General features: G+C 38.5%; 1 protein-coding gene across 8 annotated transcripts in view; it reads left to right on the top strand.

The window, feature by feature from the left end:
- Positions 1 to 20641, top strand: part of ST18 (ST18 C2H2C-type zinc finger transcription factor) — a 171294-nt gene extending 150653 nt beyond the window's left edge. For all 8 annotated transcript variants that reach the window (XM_069854103.1, XM_069854098.1, XM_069854095.1 and 5 more), the window contains 10 exons: positions 923 to 1038; positions 3879 to 3941; positions 4730 to 4798; positions 9692 to 9754; positions 9857 to 9937; positions 10958 to 11179; positions 13663 to 13751; positions 15207 to 15310; positions 18463 to 18606; positions 19398 to 20641. In XM_069854103.1, coding sequence (XP_069710204.1) covers positions 923 to 1038; positions 3879 to 3941; positions 4730 to 4798; positions 9692 to 9754; positions 9857 to 9937; positions 10958 to 11179; positions 13663 to 13751; positions 15207 to 15310; positions 18463 to 18606; positions 19398 to 19538 — 1092 coding nt within the window. In that variant the 3' untranslated portion in view covers positions 19539 to 20641. The remainder of the gene's footprint in view (positions 1 to 922; positions 1039 to 3878; positions 3942 to 4729; positions 4799 to 9691; positions 9755 to 9856; positions 9938 to 10957; positions 11180 to 13662; positions 13752 to 15206; positions 15311 to 18462; positions 18607 to 19397) is intronic.
- Positions 20642 to 20946: the final 305 nt, after the last annotated feature.

Raw genomic sequence — 20946 nt, 5'->3', positions numbered from 1 at the left:
GTTAGGCAGAATCTCCCAATTTCAGTCCAGATTCTCTTCAGCCCTCTGCTCTGCATTAACAGCTCTGCAGACATCCCTGTCCCTCTGTCCTGGCACATTCATAAGCTGCACAAGCCCAGAGCATCTATGGCACCATCCCTGTGAATTTAGCAGGAGCAGGGAGCTTCTCCTCTCAAACACAGGCAGCAGCTTCTGCTCCTAAAGACAGTAATCTTTGGGACATGCTTACCTGAGTATTGGAATGGAGTCACAAAATCAACATGAAGTCCCCGAATGGATTAATAGAGGTTTGATAATTGATGACATGGACGTTGGAGGATTCTTGAACGATACAACATTCACAGAGTATCCTTCTGCTGAAATCCCTCTGAAAGTAAAAACTCATCTTTCTTTAAATAATAATAATAAAAGGCATCAATTCTCAAAACAGTATAAAACAAGCTATTTCGAGGGGATCAAAGAAAATTTTCCAGAAAACAAAAACAATAATTTCCTTTCAGGACTACAAATTTCCAAAATTCCTTCCCAAGAAACTGAATGTTCATAGTTCATGCCATCTATTAAACAGCATTGTAGCACTGATGATTTTAATCTACAAATAGTGCAAATGAAGAACTACCCTTAGCAGCCTTCTACTAAGAAAATTTCAATCTGGTTTTGTTCTGATGATTTTTATTTTCACAAGCATCTGCTCTTTGAATAAGATAACAAGTCATTCCGTTTTGAAGACATTTTACAGATGTTTATTTAAAGCAAGGTTTTTTCAGAACTTATATTGCAGTTCTGTAATTCAGAGGGTAATGACATTGACTTCAACTGTCTACAAAACGCGATGTATTTGCACAGAAAAAAACAAGTTATTTGTTGAATATATGGTAGGCCTTGAAGAGACCTGTTGTCACGTTCTCATCTAACATTTCAGAAAGATCCAATGAACTCTATGGAAAATATGGAGGAAAAGAAGTATCCAGGAGATGTCTCCATACCAAGTCCTAAACCCAAGCTCCATTCAAGAGATCTCAAAAAAGAACTTATCACGTGAGTCACAAAAAAATGCCATGTTTTCCTCTGCCCTAGCAGAAACTGACTTGTTCTGAGTGCTGGTTTGGATAAGATTTGCAGGAGGAGAACAGGGAGACTTACATGACTGCAGGTAGTTTCCTGCTGTGGGTATGCAGCTGAGTAGACATGAGGTTGGGAGCTGAGAGAAGCCAGGGTAGTCCTGAAGGTCTGGATAGATTCATGACTAATGTCATTCTAGCTATCACTCCTTATCCCTCATATAGATAAGTAATAAATGGGCAACAGCTCATTCTACAAAACACACAGATTGGCTGTGCTAATGCTTAAATAATGAAATAAACTTTATTTGGACAATCACCATTATAAATCCACTGCAGAGATCTTGAGTAGAAGTGCTCAGGAGTTCTCAGACAGGAGATGTTCAAAGTTCATAAAAAAATAAAATGCAAGATAGGAATTGCCTCAGGGTTTTCCAACCTGTAGGAAATCTATATTTAAGTCCTCATCAGTCTCCTTCAAAGCAGAGTTAGTTATTCTGTCCTGCTGAAAATTCAGTGGATGCACAAATTCACATTCTGGGGAAATAGGTAAATGCTCTCTTTTCCCAAGTACAGAGACTTGCTTGCCTCTGTCTTAATTTGCACAACTTTATTATCTAAAATTGAATAGAAATCCCATTAAATCTTTCAACACACAACACCTTGTTCCACTTCAGAGTCATTTGGTAAAATTGCCCCAACCACCTCATGACACAAGTCACTCTTTAAAATTCATCTAGGCCTTTCACAAAACCTTTTTGGATTCATGCCACTTTGATACCAAGACAGTGTTTTCACTGTAAAAGTCACCTAGGACTTAGGATTTATAGCATCTTTCTTTTTACTTTCTGTCCCAAACCAGAATTGGTCTCTACCTAGACAGGAGCATTCCTTATCCCTTAGAGATGCTAGTCCACAAAATATCACTGCAGGCTCATCCATAAATAAATGAGTCGCATCCTGTCACCTTGTGTCCTGCTCCCAGACTCAGTGGCACTGAAGCAGTTAGATTGGCCTCTGTCTCTAGAATTTACAGTTCCCTGGGGCAAGCTGCTGTGAAGAGCTGCTCTTTCCCCTCATGCTGTGTAGTCTGCATGTTGTCTACTCACAACATTATATCTGCAGTCAGAGTTCATGACCTAAATTGCTATAGATAAGGTTTGTTTTGACTCTTCTGAAACAAATGCATACAAAAATCACTGAGAGCTTATTTACTGAAGACTAATGGCTTTTCCTTTGTAACATTTATTCCTTTGTAATATTGACCTCTTTTGAGAAATCTGTAAAATACTTTTCTGCTCTCCTAAAAAATAATATGCAAAGTGTTTACTAGGGCAATGATCAGCTAACAGTGGTTTTCCTGTATTATTTTCAAACAGTGAGTGGAAATAGGTGTCTAAAATGCATCTGTCTAAGAAATAAACAAGAAATAATTTTAATTTATCAGAATAATCTATAGGTAATATAGGAATCAGATTGTATTTATGTGATTCCTTTGAGGTCAGAACTTGTATAGAACAATTCAATACAGGTGGCTCCATCATGAGGAAGTTTTTAAAATTACATAAGCACTTGCAGAGAAAAAAATGTGACGTGGTTAGCTCAGTTGCAGTGAACTTTTGTATGACTACCACCTCCTATCATGTGCTTTCTATTTTTCAAAGTTAATTCTCTTCCCCATAACTGAATTGATGAGACTGAAATAGGCTTTGAAAATGAGGCTGATGCTTCCTAAGGCTCCTTAACAGACTTGAAAAACTTGTTAGCACTCTGCCAGCTCAGTGAAAATAGCCAGGTGAGGATCTCAAGTACCCTTATTTATTAGTATGGAGCAATAGCTAGAAGTTTGTGTACAGCTTCTGCTTGCCCTTCCTATCCATGAGCCCAGTTAAAAAACACAGCTCTTTATAAGGTGACTCTGCCGGGTTGGTGTTAGTGCGTTTTAAAATACTGTAGAAAGGTACACTTAATTCGCTTACCACTCTCTCTCCATGTACAAAATGAATTTTTTGATATCTTTGTCCTCTTGCAGAGGACTGTATCCCAATTTTATTTGATTTGATGAGCTCAGTTCTATGACTGAAGAAGGGCTGAGGAAAAACGGAAGCTGTAACATTTTGTCCAGGTCAAATACACCTCCATTTCTTGGCATAAATGAACATATTTGTCCTGCTAAATGTACAACACCTTTGTATCCTTTCTCAGTTCAGCTGAGAAACATCTTGGGAAACTCTCGTGCTCATTCAGAACTTCAGCTGAGTGAGCTTCATGTGTTTTCTGGTCTACAAACAACCCTAACACCCAATTTCTCACTTATGTCAGCAAGTAAAGACTGCATGTGCCTCTAAAGTAGGTGCCTTATTTTAGTGAGAAGTTGAGGGAATTATTTTGGAAATTACTGTTCTCTGGCCTGTGTTATACTGGAGGTCAGATCAGAAAATTCAGCCCTAATATTTATGAAGTGCTATCAAAATCTAGTGCCAGTAATGAAACTGTCCTTTTAAGAACCCGAGTTGTAACAAAAAAATTGACACAAAGCATGGTGTTTTCACATTACCTGGGTTTAAAAAATGACGCATGGACTCATTTGCATAGTGGAAATGGGAAAACTTTTTTTCCATCTCTGCTTCAAGTAATAACTGAAAACTAGAAGTATTGGTAGGTTTTGCCAGTATTCTGCAGTGTCACGGTAGTGTTGAGATGCATAATGATGAAAATTATTGCCCTAAGGATCATTCCATAATTCATTGCGGGGTAGGGTGATTTACAGAGTGTATTATTCATACTCTAATTTCTCATTGAATCTTCTTTGCATAGCTGTCCAACTCCAGGATGTGATGGTAGCGGTCATGTAACAGGAAACTATGCCTCACACCGCAGGTAAGAAAAAACAGGAAGTCTAAAGCAGGAAATAGAGCTACTTTTAGCTATTGTCACCTCTGAATATTTTTTTGCTAACCATGGATAATTATTCAAAACTAATTTACAGAAAATAATCCATACAGTAACGTCACTGGTTTTCCTTGTTCTGTTACATTTTGTGATGGTCTGGACTCAATAGACTTACGAAGTTAAGCAGTATATGCTTATTACTATAGCTGCATTTCTTAGCTGAGACCTGTAGATAGATCATTTAGCAAAGTCTCCATTTTCCTAAGCACATGAGTACTCTCTGTACAAATGCTGATGCATAAGGTTTTAAATGAGGCTTCCACAGATATCTTTATTAATGGCTTTAAAATTCATTGATCTGCTAACATAACCTGAGGATGCTATATATTTCCCTCAGAATAGCCAGCCATCAATGTAGGGATTGAAAAAATATTTTCTGACGTTTCCTTTTGGGAGCTGGAAGGAAGCATTTTCTGCCTTTTCCCAGCCACATAGACTAGATGCTCTATCTGCCCTTTGGTAGGCAACATAAAAGAAGGACCCTGTGTACCACTGCATCCCCACGCAAAGCTTTACAGGGGCTTCAAAACATTTAGCCCTAACCTTATGTCTTTCCAACAATTTAACTACAGCTTGATAATGGCTGCTTCTCCTTTTCATAAAGCAAATATTTGAGGGTACTGTTTTTTATAACTTACAGATTGTCTGGAGATTGCTGGTTTGGGCAAAAAAAAATTACCTGTTTTAGTAAAACATTTCATATTGGTTTTTTTCAGTGTTTCTGGATGCCCATTAGCAGACAAGACATTAAAATCGCTTATGGCTGCTAACTCTCAGGAGCTTAAGTAAGTATTGATAATAGCACAAATTTTATTGTTATTTATCTTCAATCAACATGTTCCCTAAGTTAATGCAGTTGTTCATTTGAAGTGCTCTGAGCTATGTCAAAGCTTTGTCCAAAACTTGAACTGAATTGGTTTGAAAACTATTGAGTGAATCAGAGTTCAGTTTTCTTCATTTGTCTTTCTTCATTTTTGTGCCTCTTCATTTTCATGAATTAACTAGGACAAGGAGGGGGGAAGGTGTAAATATTAGGAGAGATACTGCTCTCACAATATTTCTGAATTAAAGAGAAATAGAAAATAACTAACAGGTAAGACTGACCTGGCAAATAAGTCAGTCTGGCACAGTCAGAACAAATCAGATTTATTTAGTTATAAATAAATCTACTTAGAATGAATCTGAAAATGAGGCCAGAACTCCTGAAACTCATTTTTATCATTCACTACAATATACCGTGAGTTTAATATCACTGCAACAGACATCATGTCCTATGATTTTGTGCTGGCATAATTCTCACCATGAAATGTCACTTACAAAAGGACCGTGCAGGCTCTGCTATATAGACAGATGTATAGGGACATATGAATATTTCAAAAATCTGTACTCAAGAGAGGCACTGGCAACCAGTCATCTAGTTATTGAATTGGCTTTGTCAATAAGGATGTGGGGAAGAGGAAAGGATAATTAGAGTTCTTTCATAGCTTTCCCTTTGCAACTTGTAAATTGGTTCCCATAATAGATAGCTTGGAAAAACTCATGAATGCGTGTAAAAAGGAAAGAATCGTGTGACTGTCCTTTCTGTCCTCTGGGTTCATCCGTAGTCCAGACAGAAGAAAATAAATTCTGATCATGATACTATTATGCTGTTCTAATGATATTAATATTAGGAGCATCATTTAGGCTTGAATCAGTGTTTAGCTACCCCAGATCAAATATTAGTGGTCTTACCCACTAGTCTCACAATCTGAATTATAAAAAAAAATTTTGAACTGATGATAACTATGGAGTTGAACCTGTGGAGAAAAATGGCAAAAAAAGGTCATTTATATGGGCAACTATTCAAAGAAAGTCCCAAAGCCAGTAGCTGAACTGCCACACTGGCACAATGTTTTTCCATCACTACGTTTCAAAGGTATAAAATTTAACTTAAGTTTGTTTTAAAAAGAACAGCACGAGAAGTAAGGAACTGACTTGTGAAAATGCTGACAAATTTGAAATAATTTGCTGAGTCATATAAATTTGTCCCTGTTTTTATTGGCTTTCTGCCACATATAGACACTCACACAAATATTTTGAATAGTTGCTCCTCCTGCAGTTCCCCCTCTTCCCATATTCATGTGTGAATAAGGAAATTTGCATACCAATATGGTTATTTTTCCACTAAAGCTTTTAGAGTTTTGGTCATGCCATAAGGAAAGAGGAGCAACAGCATATGACTTAAATGACAAACTGCACACTGTACGCCATGTATAATAAGTGAGTTGTGAAAGACAAAGTCTAAGTTCATGGACATTTCACAGACAGAAATATGTTGCATAACGCACTTAGCATTTAATTTCAATTAACTAGAAAAAGAGCAAAAATCAAAATCTGTTCACAGACAATTTGCAGAAGGAAAAGGGGCTAAATAAAATTATTTTCCACAAATGTACCACCTTATTTTAGCTTCCTGCAAACACAGTTCAGGTGAAATTTTAAACAAAACTCTGCTTTTATAAGTGTTGTCTAAATGAAATCATATGCCAAAACTGTAATTGTGCTTGCACTGGTATAATATAGTAATATCAATAGTAAGTTTTACTATTTCTGTCTGAGCAGAGGGCATACATGCTCATAGAATCAGGCCATGAAAGCATCCTTGTCTAGCTAGGCATAAATTTGAAAAAGCTGTGTATTTTTTCCAAATGTTACTAACGTTAAATCTGCCAGAAGCAAGATATGATTTTGGCTTTAATTATGAAACACTAAGCCAGAAAATATACAAGGCTTCCCTGTGATCTACAGTTTGGAAATAAGGAAGATATGTTCAGAAAGTGGGACTAGGTATCAGATTCAAGATTTTTGCATCTGAGGGTTCTTGCTGCACAGAGCACTCTAAAGTGGTCGAATTAGAACAAACTAATGTTGATAATAATTCAGATTTTAAAGCTATAAGGGATAATTATGACTGACTATCCTATTTCACCAAAGAACTTGCTTATCAAGTTATTGAATTTTAAAAGTGTACTTTATAAAGATATTTAATTACAATTCAGAAATTTTAAGGAAAAGATAGTAATTCTTGCAGTGGTTAAATGCAAATTTTTGGAAGAGATTTTAACAGTTGTTCTAGATAGGTTTCTCACAATTTTATACTAATCCATATTCCATAGGCAGCGTGGCATATTTCTATCACTGATTTTCTCAGCCGACCTCTGTGGGTTTACTTTAACTACAGTTCATATCCAACTATCTCTGTGAGTTTTCTAGGGATAAAAAGTACCAGAAATGCTCCTAGATCTGCAGTTTATTGCTCAATTTTATGTGCAGTTGTAGTTCATCTACCTAAAAATAAAGCAACCCTTTTGGACAAGGGATAAAAATACCAGGCACTTGATGCACAGTTACAAGAATTTCTACATGAAATCACTGAGAGATTTGTTCTTGGAAAACAAACTTGATGAATTATAAAAGAATCAGTAAACTACACCGACTTGAGAGCTGACATCTTTTAGCTTGAGTTCCTGAGGCCTCTAGCCCTCCAATGTAAATCTGATTTTCTTGGCTCTGCGTAGGAATCCATAACAGACGATGACTCCCTAAGCTGGGGCACCAGTCCAAACTTATCAGCCAGTTAAAAGCTGATGAAGATCCACAGTATTACTGACTGTAAGGCAGTACATTGTTGGTATACGTTGTATTGTACAATTTCATGATCCATACAAAGTTATAACCAATATTTGGAAAATTCAGCCTAGTAGTCAAGCTTAGGAGTCTTGCTAGTGAAGCTTCTTACTAACTTGTCAGTAGTCCAACTGAAATATCGTCTTAGAATTTCATCAGTATTCATAATAACTCAGCCTCAAATCTTTATGATCTCAAGAATACCTTAGACTCTAATCTGGTTGTGAAATCTATCTATCTGCTTCCATAAGTGGCAAATACAGATGGGCAAACTGAAAATTAGTTCAGTGTGTTTTTTAAGTTCATAGCTCTCAGATATGAATGTCTCCAACAAAAAGCTCTTCCTGAATTAAAATCCACATCCGGTCTATGTGGGCAGCTCTTCCATCTGTGGTCATCTGATGAAATAAGTAGCCAAAATTAATATCCATAATATTTGGCAGGTGTTCTGAATTAATTTGTGAGCATGTGCACTCTCCAGATATCTGCCCTTGCTGCATGCTTCGTGTGACATTGTACCCACTTCTTGTCCAACACTCAGACAGGTCAACATTTAGCTCTACACAGCCGAGTATAGCTGGCACTCTTTAACTCATACCTCTACCTGTGCTGTCAGTGTGAGATATGTCATTCTGCCAAAATATTTTGTTCAGAAAATGTCATCATGAAATGTTTTGACATTATCTTTTTTTAAAAAGTCTCCCCTTTCTTCACTTGAAATTATTTGCTGAATTCTACTTCACTGAATAAATTTGGTCATGTCTGAAAGAAATCATATTTTTGACAAATTAATTGTTCTCAGAAAAATGGTTTTAAATATTCTGTAGAGATGCACCTGCACACTCAGATGTGCTAGTACAATTATATTTGTAGGTGTTTCCTATGGCAGGCTGCCAGTGACTGGATTAAATCACTCATCTCCTTACCTCAGGAAAGATTCAGTAAGAATTGTGATGCTTAAAAGAATATTGAACAATGCAAGTTTCTTTAATGGTTCAGTAGAAGATTATTTTGAACAACTCTTTCTGTATTTCTGATACTCTGTATAATCCACAGTATTCAAAAGCCTCTTAGGGATGCATAACATAAGAACTGTGTGTTTGGGTTTTTTTTTACTGCCTTGTGTGCTGAAGTATATGTGTGTGTGTGTGTATACATATATATATATATATATATATGAAATTCTGAGATGGAAGATGCTACCAGTAAGGTCCTGCTCCAAATACCACAGAAGTCAGTGTAAAGAGTTACTCCAGTAAGTTTTTTGGTGTGGGTTGTCTTCATACATGACAAACAAGAGGCCCACCCTCCCAGACCACTGGCCAAACTATAGTAATAGGCAGGTTTATTTCTTTTCATGGTAGGGATGTTTCAGTATTTAACATTCATACTTGAAAAGGCTTGTTTGTTGCACATACACACCGAAACTCTTTAACTGTGAGACATAAGCATAATCCAACTGCCAACCTGAATACCCAACTAAATGTAGTGCTAGAAAGACATGGTCCTGTCTTATGCTTACAGTGCTAGAATATACAAATTATTAAATTCAAATTCTGCTTATTATCTACTGATGCCTAAAAGTAAAACTGCTTCTCTTCCCCTTTCTGTAAATACTGGCAAAATGATTGTTTATTTCTGTACCTGAAAACATCAGAAGAATAACAAACACACATATAACAGTAAATTTACAATAGATCTATATCAAGCTGATCAGATCAACTGCTGTTGATCCTGTACAAGGAAAAATGTTTGATGCAAACAGTGTTACCAACTAACTAAATCTGCACATCGTATGCAATATATTTCACATTCCTTACTAAAACTCTGTCATTAAAAAAAAAAACCCATATGAAATTAGTCTGCTCATTAAAAATCAGCAAGAACTAGTTTGAATTATTTAAAAAAAGCTCCTCTTCTTTCTTCCACCTTAGACAAAATGTAGAATGTACATGTTATTCAACGTGTGCTTTTGAAGCTGTATTTTGTAAGCTCCCTGTATTATTTCATAGGTGTCCGACACCTGGCTGTGATGGCTCAGGCCATGTGACAGGGAACTATGCATCCCACAGAAGGTAAAAACCATCCCATCACAGGGGGCAACTTGGGGTTGTCATCAAACAGCAGCAGAGAGATGTGGCTTTAATTCTGTGTTTAATTCTGTGGGCTTCTTTCAGCTTATCTGGTTGTCCTCGTGCCAGGAAAGGAGGTATCAAAGTGACTCCTACCAAGGAAGAAAAAGAAGACCCTGAACTTAAGTGAGTACAAAAACAGAGTTCTACCACCAGTGATGGGAGAAAAAAAGCCTGTAAGAGCTCAAGACTTGAGGGATCATAGGAGATGCCCCTATTAATATGAACCACATGAGCATATGGCCTTGGAGCTGAACCAAATGTTTCTGCTTCTAGCAAAGCTGGTGGAGTCCATCACCTTCGAGCTTCAACAGTGAGAAAGGATTGCTATATCTGCTTGCATTGGTCCAATTATTTTAAAAAGTGCTATGAAATTGCCACTTGGTTGAATAAATTGGCAAATTGAAGGAAAATTATTTCTGCCTGTAGTGAAATATTAACATGTCAGCTAATTAAATAAGAGTGACCTTAAAAATATGTCCCAGGGTACTTAACTATCTGTTTCATGTCTTTCCTCTATAAATAAATTAAAATTTCACTTAAAGTGAAAACTGGAAACTGAGTTAAAATGTATTCCTGACTTGAACACACATTCCAATAAAATCAGTAAACGATAACTGCCAAATATAGATATGAAGATTTAGTTGCACACAATGTTTTTCTTAATGTTTGCTAATGAAATATGAGAGGCTGTGTAACGCTGGCAGAGCAGTGCAAAATAATCACAAACCTTTCATTGCTAGTATTTGCCTGATATTATACAAATTTTTCAGTTACATGAACCCATCCTTTGCTTCATGCAAGAAACCTAGATAGAGAGGAGAGTGTTGACTTTCCATGCACTTGTCGAAGAATGAATTATTGCCTGTGATAGAATTCCAATTTTCTTTTCTGGTAAAATACTATCTAAATTCATGTTTTAGTTTATTAGGCTGTATGGCTGTATTTTAAACTGCCTAATCTTAAGATCAGCTGAACCCCTTTAACTCAGTTTGATATGCATTGGGTGTGCCTCTGAGGACCAAGTCTTAATCCGTTAAAGCAAAGTGGCACAAGCAGCTGGAATTATTTTCTCAGACTTCCTTGAGTTTGTCTTCGCTTGCTCCCTCCAGTGAAAATGGGACTTCTTTTGTTGTGTTTCTGTAGATGTCCAGTGATAGGCTGTGATGGCCAAGGTCACATATCAGGTAAATACACTTCTCATCGCACTGCTTCTGGTTGTCCTTTGGCTGCCAAGAGACAGAAGGAGAGTCCTGTCAATGGGTCTTCACTATCCTGGAAACTGAACAAACAAGAGCTGCCACACTGTCCTTTGCCAGGCTGCAACGGGCTGGGTCATGTTAATAATGTTTTTGTCACCCACAGAAGGTATAACTTTGTGTTTTTTCTTTTTATTTTTCCTTAACATTCCACTGTTGAATTGGCAACATGTGAAATTACAGTCTGAACAAATTGTGCTGAAGTCTTTTAAGTAACAATACAGTTTACATTGCAGCTGAAGTAATATGGATCAGAATAACTTTCAGAGAGCTGAGATCATATTTAATAGATTTTTCCTAGGCAAATATGGAGTTGTATCTGTATATATTTTACGGAAAACACAAATATAATTGAAATGTCACAAGAAAAGATATAGCAAGAGCAATGGCTGCTTTAATTTCTTCTTTCTACCAGTGGAAAAGCTGTTTTCATAAACTTGATATTTAAACAGCTAGAATCACACAAAAAAAGCGAATGTAGAACCCATATGGATTGTACAAGTTTGAAGTTAAAACAACCATACAAAGCAGAAATCACACATATAAACAGTAGCAACAAACACTACAGTTTTATGTATCACTATGAAAAAACTAGTATAATTTGACCATGTTCAATCAACATTACTCAAAAATTCTGTCTATAGAATCTGAATTAATAGCTAACAAAGTCTGGTCTTCTGTCTGTGACAGGGATAAAGTCTACATCCTGTACCTCCTTTGCTTTCTTTTTAACACACTGAACCAATCTCTCCAATACAAGAATGTCCAAGGTGACTTGAATGAATTCAGTCAGAGTCCAGTGTTATGCTAACTTTATGATCTACATCCCATGTTTAAGTCTTAATACTAGGATATCGTTGTAAATTGGGGATAATTAAGCAAATAACATAAATAGTATGTTAGCTGGTTGCAACTCCTACTACAGATGATTTCTGCCCTACATAAGACTAGATCATGCTCAAAATCTTGTTTGTTAAAATGAGGTAGTAGATATAGATTTGTGATATGGTATCTTTTCCTAGGGGATCTGAAGCTTAACAAGTAATCCATGGTTTTGAGACAGTCTCCCAGTTAGTTATCTGCTCTGGGCATGTACTAAGACACATTTTAGAACTGCAGAACTAACATCTTTACTCGGCACTGGTGAGACCGCTCCTCGAATACTGTGTTCAGTTCTGGGCCCCTCACCACAAGAAGGATGTTGAGGCTCTGGAGAGAGTCCAGAGAAGAGCAACAAAGCTGGTGAAAGGGCTGGAGAACAGGCCTTATGAGGAGCGGCTGAGAGAGCTGGGGTTGTTTAGCCTGGAGAAGAGGAGGCTGAGGGGTGACCTCATTGCTCTCTACAACTACCTGAAAGGAGGTTGTAGAGAGGAGGGTGCTGGCCTCTTCTCCCAAGTGACAGGGGACAGGACAAGAGGGAATGGCCTCAAGCTCCGCCAGGGGAGATTTAGGCTAGACGTTAGGAAAAAGTTCTTCACAGAAAGGGTCATTGGGCACTGGAACAGGCTGCCCAGGGAGGTGGTTGAGTCACCTTCCCTGGAGGTGTTTAAGGTACAGGTGGACGAGGTGCTGAGGGATATGGTTTAGTGTTTGATAGGAACGGTTGGACTCGATGATCCGGTGGGTCTCTTCCAACCTGGTTATTCTGTGATTCTGTGATCTTTCCCTGTAGAGATTTTAGCTAAGCCTGTGTGAGCTAGTGAAGCTAACTTTAACCTACAAGAGCTTTTTTTTTTTTTCCATCATGTGGAAACACCATATCTGTTAAGATTTTATTTTTTACATGCACACAAAATCAACCATTTTCCTGTGGAAAAAAATTCCCTTCACTCCTTACTTGGCTACATCTGAACATAAACCCTTCTGCTAGTTCTTCAGGATATGGGTATTGCTTTTTTTGTTATTTATAAAGATAGTATTAAGACAGTGCAATTCATCTTAGCCTTTTAGTGGGCTATAAAAATTGCCTCATATAATTACCAGCTGATGAAACTGTAAGCTTTGAAACAGCAAAATGTAATTTAACATCAACAGTGGTTAAAAAGCAAACTGACTATATAATAGAACCATTCAAAGAAGCTATTACAGTCTATAGGGTACATCCAGAGTTATTGTTGTATTGAACATTATTATGTATCAACAAAATAATACAATAGTTCTGCACCACAGAAATCATCCCATTAACTAATTAATTTTTTAGGATAGTGAACTTGCCATTTTAAAGGACCATACTGCCCCTCCTCTCTGAAGCACAAGTCCTCAATAAAAACAATAGAGAGTTTTTATCTATAAGTGTTGGAATTCTGTAAATGTATCTTCACATAACTTAACAGTAGCTGCCACTGCTATTCTGATTATTCTGAAATATGCTTAAGAGTTATTTACTTATAGGTTGAGATTTCTGTGCCAAGCTGGAATATACAGTTAAATGGCTTTTTATGAGTTATGTCATTCCCCGAAGCTATGCTATAATGGAGATACTGATGTGACCTTAGGTACAGAGGTCTGTTCAAGTGCATGATAATATTGCCTGAAAGGATTGTTGCCATTTTCAAGTGGGCGCTAATGTTATTTTTTTCCTATCTGTTTTAGCCTGTCTGGCTGTCCTCTGAATGCACAAGCCATAAAAAAGGGCAAAATTTCAGAAGAATTAATGACTATCAAGCTCAAAGCAAGTGGTGGTAAGGAGATTCGTAAAAGATGATGACATTTATTTAGATAGAAGGGGTATGACTCCCATTTATACTTATGACCCTTAATGCCATTCTGGCATTAATTCTCACTCCTTTCAGTTGTCTCTAACAATAATAAATCTTGTAAAACAAAAATCTTTGCATAACAGACTATAAAACTATTCTCATTTACATCATAATAACTCAACACTGCAGGCATGTTCTTATCTTGTTTCAGAACATTATTTTTTATTTGGAGATGCTTTCAATATTGTTCTTACTAACAAATTATTAGTTACAGATCAGGAGGACTTAGCTATCTCATTACTATGCTAAGAAAGGATAAACAATTTGTGCAGAAGTTGACTCCTCTCCCTAACTAGAATACTGCATGGTTTAGTATCTGTGCAGTACTTGGACAATTTTACAAACTCAAGTGTAAGGGAACAATTGCCAAATCTTTATAAGGGGAAATATGTAGGCATCTCCTTTCTTGTACAACATGCTTTAGGAAGTTGGTCATTAAGCCAGGATTCAAAGAACTTAGTCTGTATGTCCCCAGCTGCTGAGCAACGTGGTTGTGTTTGATCAGGCAAATGAGTTTGCATCCATGTGTCCATTTTTTCACTGGAGCAGGGACAGTTGCTTATACATTTCCCAAGCTGACTCCCCAGTAGACTCTGTCCAGGGCTCTAGTTTTTAAAGCAGTAATCACAACAGTGGCAGGCACCTCTAGGCAGAATTGTTTTCAGTGTGATACTAGACAGGAAAAGGAACATGTATTGCCAGCAGTTGTAGCTGCTTAGTATTTTTCAGGATAAGTTCTTCATTAAAGACCTGGCGGTTTTTTGTCTTTGTTATCTAACTTCACAACAATTTCCCATTCGCTGCTATTTACATTTCAGAATTTATCACGTGTAAATAAGTCTGTGCTTCTTTAAGTTATTCTGCACAGAGATTTGATCCAACAGGTTCTTGCAAGATCAGAAGCTGGTACAGATGAACTTACTTAAGTTAGCAATTATGCAAGTTTAGATGTTACCCTGGAGTGTTCCCTGCAAAAGAAGTTATTGTTAAGTTTCTCTTAAAACAAAAGAAAAAAACCAAAACCGCAAAACCATTGTAAATATCCTCTCAAGTTTTATGATAAAGTTTCCTCCTTCTGTTCAGTTTTTCCTTTCTGTACGATCCAGCTTGTAGTTGCATGTTGCACTGAAAAAAAAAAAACAACTGTGAAACACAAAGACTCAGAAAGTGTCTTCTGTTTTTCAGCTCATATAGATGTTTTACAGCTAGGAAACAATTTTGACAATAAAAGCAAAGTAAAAGGCAACTTATTAATTGTTTGATCAAAAGGTTTTTACATTCCTCTTGTTCAGTAAGAGATAACACAATTTGTTACTCATACATATACTTACATGTGGACAATTTAAGTCTGATGTTGGTATTTTCAACTATTTGTAGGTATTGAGAGTGATGAAGAAATCAGACACTTGGATGAGGAAATAAAAGAACTGAATGAATCCAATCTAAAAATTGAAGCTGACATGATGAAGCTTCAAACCCAGGTATGACATTGAGGTTAAATTTTACCTTTTCTTGTGCTACGTTTAAGCACAATAAATTAAATGCTGTGTAAACACTATGTTTAAACACAGTCTCCTGTGCACTGGTTTTCCCATCACGCTGCACCAAAACCCTACATGCTTTTTTGTCAGTTTTTGTTTGTTTTCTTTAAATAAACAGCACATTCCTGCATATTGTCTTAAAGACTTGGTGAATGACAAATTCAAGGCAGTTTGGAACTGATCTTGGCATGCAGAAAAAAAAATATATTTACCAAACAAAACATTAATTTTCCTTTGTTGACCAAACCTCTGTTGACCAAACTGTGCAGAACTCCATGAGGATATTACCTTTCACTAGCACACTCTAACTCTTAATGTAAATTGACTTTGTTCCTATGTGTAACTAAGAAAATCTCCCTAGTTCAGTTCACCAATTGTCAGTTAATCAAATAGTTTGAATTTTGCCTCCAGGCAACACCTGCTAAAAATGGATGCCTTTTACTTAATTGTGTAGCAGATGAGTATGACAGGAGCTTTTGTATACTAGAGAAATTAAATTGGCTTTAAGGCACTGAGAGTGGTTCTGTGGAGTTAGCTGAATACATTCATCCCTACAGAGACTCCTAGATGCAGAAGCTTGCTCATTATTTTAGGAATAAGGGTTTAAGTGAAAAGTTCCTAAATGAGGTCTGGGAACTGAATATAAGTCTAAACTGATCTGAAATAAACTGCATATAACTATCCCCTCTGTTTTTGTACGCATTGGAATGTAGAGTGTTGATTCATGCTGTTTTTTGTAATAACCACAATGTGTATGGTCTAAATAAGGGGCAAGGTTATGCCATCTATGTTGGATCTAAATGATCTGGCTTAATGCTGCACAGGCTGTAGGGATATCCACCCCAAAGTTGATCAGGGAAGTGATTAATAAGAGAATTGACTAAGCAGCTGAGGGAACTGGGATTGTTTAGTTTGGACAAAAGGAGACTGAGGTGAGACCTTATCCATCTCTACAACTACTTGAAAGGAGGTTGTGGTGAGGTGAGTGCTTGTTTCTTCTCCCAGGTGACTAGTGATGGGACAAGAGGGAATGGTCTCAAGTTGCACCAAAGGAGGTCTAGATTGGATATGATGAAAAATTTCTTTAATGAAATAGTGGTTAAGCATTAGAACAGGCTGCCCAGGGAAGTTGTTGAGTCATCATCCCCGGAGATGTTAAAAAATGTGTAGGCATGGTATTTTGGCACATTGTTTAGTAGGCATGGTGGTCTTGGGCTGACAGTTGGACTTGATGATCTTAAAAATCTTTTCCAACTCTACTGGTTCTATGAAATCGCACTGCAGTGAAGGAGGGTGTGGTGGTTGTGTTTAGTTTCTCAGGACAATTATTTCAGTTCTTTGATGGTCACTATGCTGTTTGCACAGAGATCACCTAGTTTATGCAGTAAGATTTCTTCTCCTCAGACTTGCTCCCTGGTGAAGGCAGTTTGACTAGCAAAGCCTGGACCGAGCTACAGGTGAAGCAACACAACCCCTGGGTGGTTTGCTCTATCTCCTTTTAATCTAGCCCAGACAGATGTTAGACTGCTGCAAGCAACCCCTAGAGGAGAAGCTGTAGTAAATTGCAGGCAGGCAAACTGGGGACACTTCTGATGTGCAAGGAAGGGAAGGAGAGTGGCTTAAGCAAGAGTCATTTAAGTAGTGTAGAGATGCACATCATAACAAGGAGAGGGTGGGCATAACAGCCATGGATGTGGCTCCATCGCTCTGCACCTTGAGGAGCTGTGGCCAGGCACAGAGGTGGCAGCTTTTGGTTGTGCTCTGGCCCACTGTCCCGCCGCATGCTGCAGGACAAGGAGACGGGCAGCAGGCAATCAGGCTCTGGCATTGCTTCCCCTAGTTTTTTAGCACCGCTTTTGACATACAAGCCTTCAGAGCTGAGTTTATTCACAGAGGTCTCATGCTGAAAAGATACCATTTTGCTATCTCATATGCTCCTCGAATACTGTGTTCAGTTCTGGGCCCCTCACCACAAGAAGGATGTTGAGGCTCTGGAACGAGTCCAGAGAAAAGCAACAAAGCTGGTGAGGGGGCTGGAGAGCAGGTCTTATGAGGAGCGGCTGAGAGAGCTGGGGTTGTTTAGCCTGGAGAAGAGGAGGCTGAGGGGAGACCTCATTGCTCTCTACAACTACCTGAAAGGAGGTTGTAGAGAGGAGGGTGCTGGCCTCTTCTCCCAAGTGACAGGGGACAGGACAAGAGGGATTGGCCTCAAGCTCCGCCAGGGGAGGTTTAGGCTGGACATTAGGAAAAAATTCTTCACAGAAAGGGTCATTGGGCACTGGAACAGGCTGCCCAGGGAGGTGGTTGATTCACCTTCCCTGGAGGTGTTTAAGGGACGGGTGGACGAGGTGCTGAGGGGCATGGTTTAGTGATTGATAGGAATGGTTGGACTCGATGATCCGGTGGGTCTCTTCCAACCTGGTTATTCTATGATTCTATGATTCTATGCTTTTTCCTGCTCTTTCCAATCCCCTCATTTTTATTCTGTTAGTCGGAAATCATCTTTGCGATGATCGTTGTGCACTCAACCTCTCAGTTTCCTTTCCACTCCATTCTTCTCTTATTGTTTCCAGCGTCAGCCGTGCTGCTAATCGCAGCCAGCCCACAGCTCTACCCTCTGCCCAGGAGCAGGGCAGGAAAGTAGCACAATAGCTAATCCCCATGCCCTGGCTATTGTGGTCGATCAGCAGGGGTGCTGTAACAGCAGGACAGCAATGTAAACAACAGCCTCCTTTCTCTTTCCCTCCACTGTCCCTGAGGCCGCACTTTCCATCCCAGCCCCACGTTGACCTTCCCTCTCTGAGCTAAATTTCTTCCTCTCACTCCCAGCCACCCTCCCGTGCCTCACTGTCACAAGGTTTCTCCTTGAACCAGCAGCGAAGTCCATTGGTTCAGAACAAATACAAGCTTTTCCTTGCTCTATTCTGTGAAGAAGTTATGTTTTTCCTAAAAAAAAACCCCACACCTGAGTTTCTGATCCATGGTGGCACCTCTCATAATTGCATGACTGCAATTTTGTTTTTCAAAATGCACTTAAGAACACTGCCAAGAGTCTGCCTGTTTGTGTGTTTGTGCCTGCCTGTATCTTTTAGATCACATCTATGGAGAGCAATTTGAAAACAATAGAAGAAGAGAACAAACTCATAGAGCAGAACAATGAGAGCCTGTTGAAAGAGTTAGCTGGCTTAAGCCAAGCCCTCATCTCCAGCCTCGCTGACATTCAGCTTCCGCAGATGGTAAGACCACAGCCAGCAGCTCCACACCTTCTTTGAAAAAGTTTGCCAGCACTTAAAGTAGACGAGCAAGCTCAGGGCCCAGCAGGAGCACTGGAGCTGCATTAGCAAAGAGCTCTTTTAGCTTAATTTACTTTGCAGAGATACTGGATCGTGAAATCCGTGTGATAAGGGCGCAGTTACTTCCAGACTGAGCCAGCCTGGGTATCTGCCCTGTAGTGCACTGTGCAGGATAATCTTTTCCTTCATTCCCCCCTGTCTGAATATCCATCCTGCAGGGAGTGAAAACTTCACACCAAGAATCCTTATTTACCCTGCTCCTAGATCAAAACTTTAACTTGTTTCATCCGGCTGATTTTTCTGGAGCCAGCAAAGCTCTACCTTTTCAAAAACTCCACGTCCTTAATGTCTTAACTGCAAACACAGGCCAAATGCACAAAGGGACACAGGTCTCTAGAGTTACAGTCCCCTTTCTCAGTCTCAGGAGGGCTGCTTGGAGATTAGATGAGGACAGTTGTGGAAATGTCAGCCACAATCCCAGAGCCACAATAAAAAAGCAGATCACACAGATGATAATATCTCCAGTTCCTTTTCCTTGCTGGGAGAGTGTGTGGTTCCCCCAGCACATGCAACTCCATTTCTACAACCCCTCCACAAATTTGGATGGCTCCCCTGTTTATGACTTCTCCTTAGCCACCCTATCGCTGCTTTACCACACTTTGGGACTGGGTGTTTGAGGGGCTTTAGGCTTTAGTTTTCGCTCTACAATTATAATCTGTTTTGTCTTCATTTAGGGGCCAATCAGTGAGCAGAATTTCGAAGCATATGTAAATACACTCACAGACATGTACAGCAATCTGGAACGGGACTATTCCCCCGAATGCAAAGCTCTGCTGGAAAGTATCAAACAGGCAGTGAAGGGCATCCATGTGTAGGATGTGAAAGCTGCTGGGCAACAGAAATTACTTAACAGCAGTAAACTCCAGATGGATCTGTTAGGAGTTCATGTACTGCTAAGGGGTGTAGGTTGCCATGCTGCATTTACAGTTGCAACATTGCACTAATTTTTTCCCAGCTGACACACACAAAAAAAAAAAGAATAAAACCACAACAGACTATTTGTATTAACAGCAATGCACTCTGTTAGTATATTGTATTTATTTCAGTACAATTCCTTTTTTTTCTTCTTTTGCACTCAGTTTTTGTAAAGTGAATGTAAAAAGTGTGTGCAACTATTTTTTATATTTTTTATTTATTTCTAATCAAAGAGGTTTTTTTTTATCTTTTAACAGCATTTTTGCAGCCTGCCATATTTTTACAAATGTGTTTATTAATTTATTTTCCAATAGACTGAAAAGTTATACTGTAAATTAAATAACTTGCTGGGTTTGTACAGGAAGAAAAAAAACTATGAAAGTAACAAATGACTGAACCATGGTTCTAGTTTTATTTTCCTCACATCCTGCTTTTTTATAATGGCTTTGTATCAGAAATGGATTTGCAGTAACATGAGATGTGGTGATGCATGGAATGAGAAGATAAATGGTGCCCACTAGTGGGGAACTTGGGCTCTTAAAAGCACAGTATGCTGGAAAACAGTGTGTTAAAGAATACGTTAGCAATAATGAAATATAGCAATCAGCAAAGCACTTGACTTGGCTGTGTGATTTAGTCTATGCGAATGATTATTTAAAATGTTTCAAGAGAATTTCAGATTTATTTTACCACTGCAGGTTTTTTCAGAGTTAGCTCATGGAGGGAAATGACAATTATCTCTAAATAAGAAGGGTAATTTGATAGGACTGGTACTTTTTTAGTACAAGATGTTGAGGTTTTAACCTAGTGACCAGTAATGCTATGGATTCGGATTTGAAAAACACAAATACATCCCAAGCTGAAGGCTTTGTATATGATGAATCGAACACATCTCCCCTGAAATGGCATTTAATACTGGTTTGAACATAATGGCAGCTGAGAAAGCAGCGATCTGGAGAGGAATAATACCACTCCAGCACAGCTCTAATTGCTTTTCTCTTTGCACGAATGGTAGCAACAACATGACTGGTTTCTCCCATCCTTCTTCACTAAGACTAGGCTGATACTGAATTTCTTACCGGTCCTTCAGTAGGGTACCAAGTGCTACAGAGCGTATAAACAGATGGAGGTGCAGACAGACGAGCACTTGCACGGAGATTCTGGCATGCGCCTCGGTATCTGGTTAGCCTGGATGTGGAACTTCTGAATCTGTCAGAAAGTAGTGGTTGCTATAACAGAGGCAATGTCTATTTCAGGGATTGTAAGTAATTAAGCATTGTTTCAAAAGTTTTTTTTATATTTATTTTT

The sequence above is a fragment of the Phaenicophaeus curvirostris genome, chromosome 3 (assembly GCF_032191515.1).
Source record: "Phaenicophaeus curvirostris isolate KB17595 chromosome 3, BPBGC_Pcur_1.0, whole genome shotgun sequence".
Classification (NCBI taxonomy): domain Eukaryota; kingdom Metazoa; phylum Chordata; class Aves; order Cuculiformes; family Cuculidae; genus Phaenicophaeus; species Phaenicophaeus curvirostris.
Note: the sequence above shows the minus strand (reverse complement) of the source record. Positions and strands in the feature narration are given on the sequence as shown.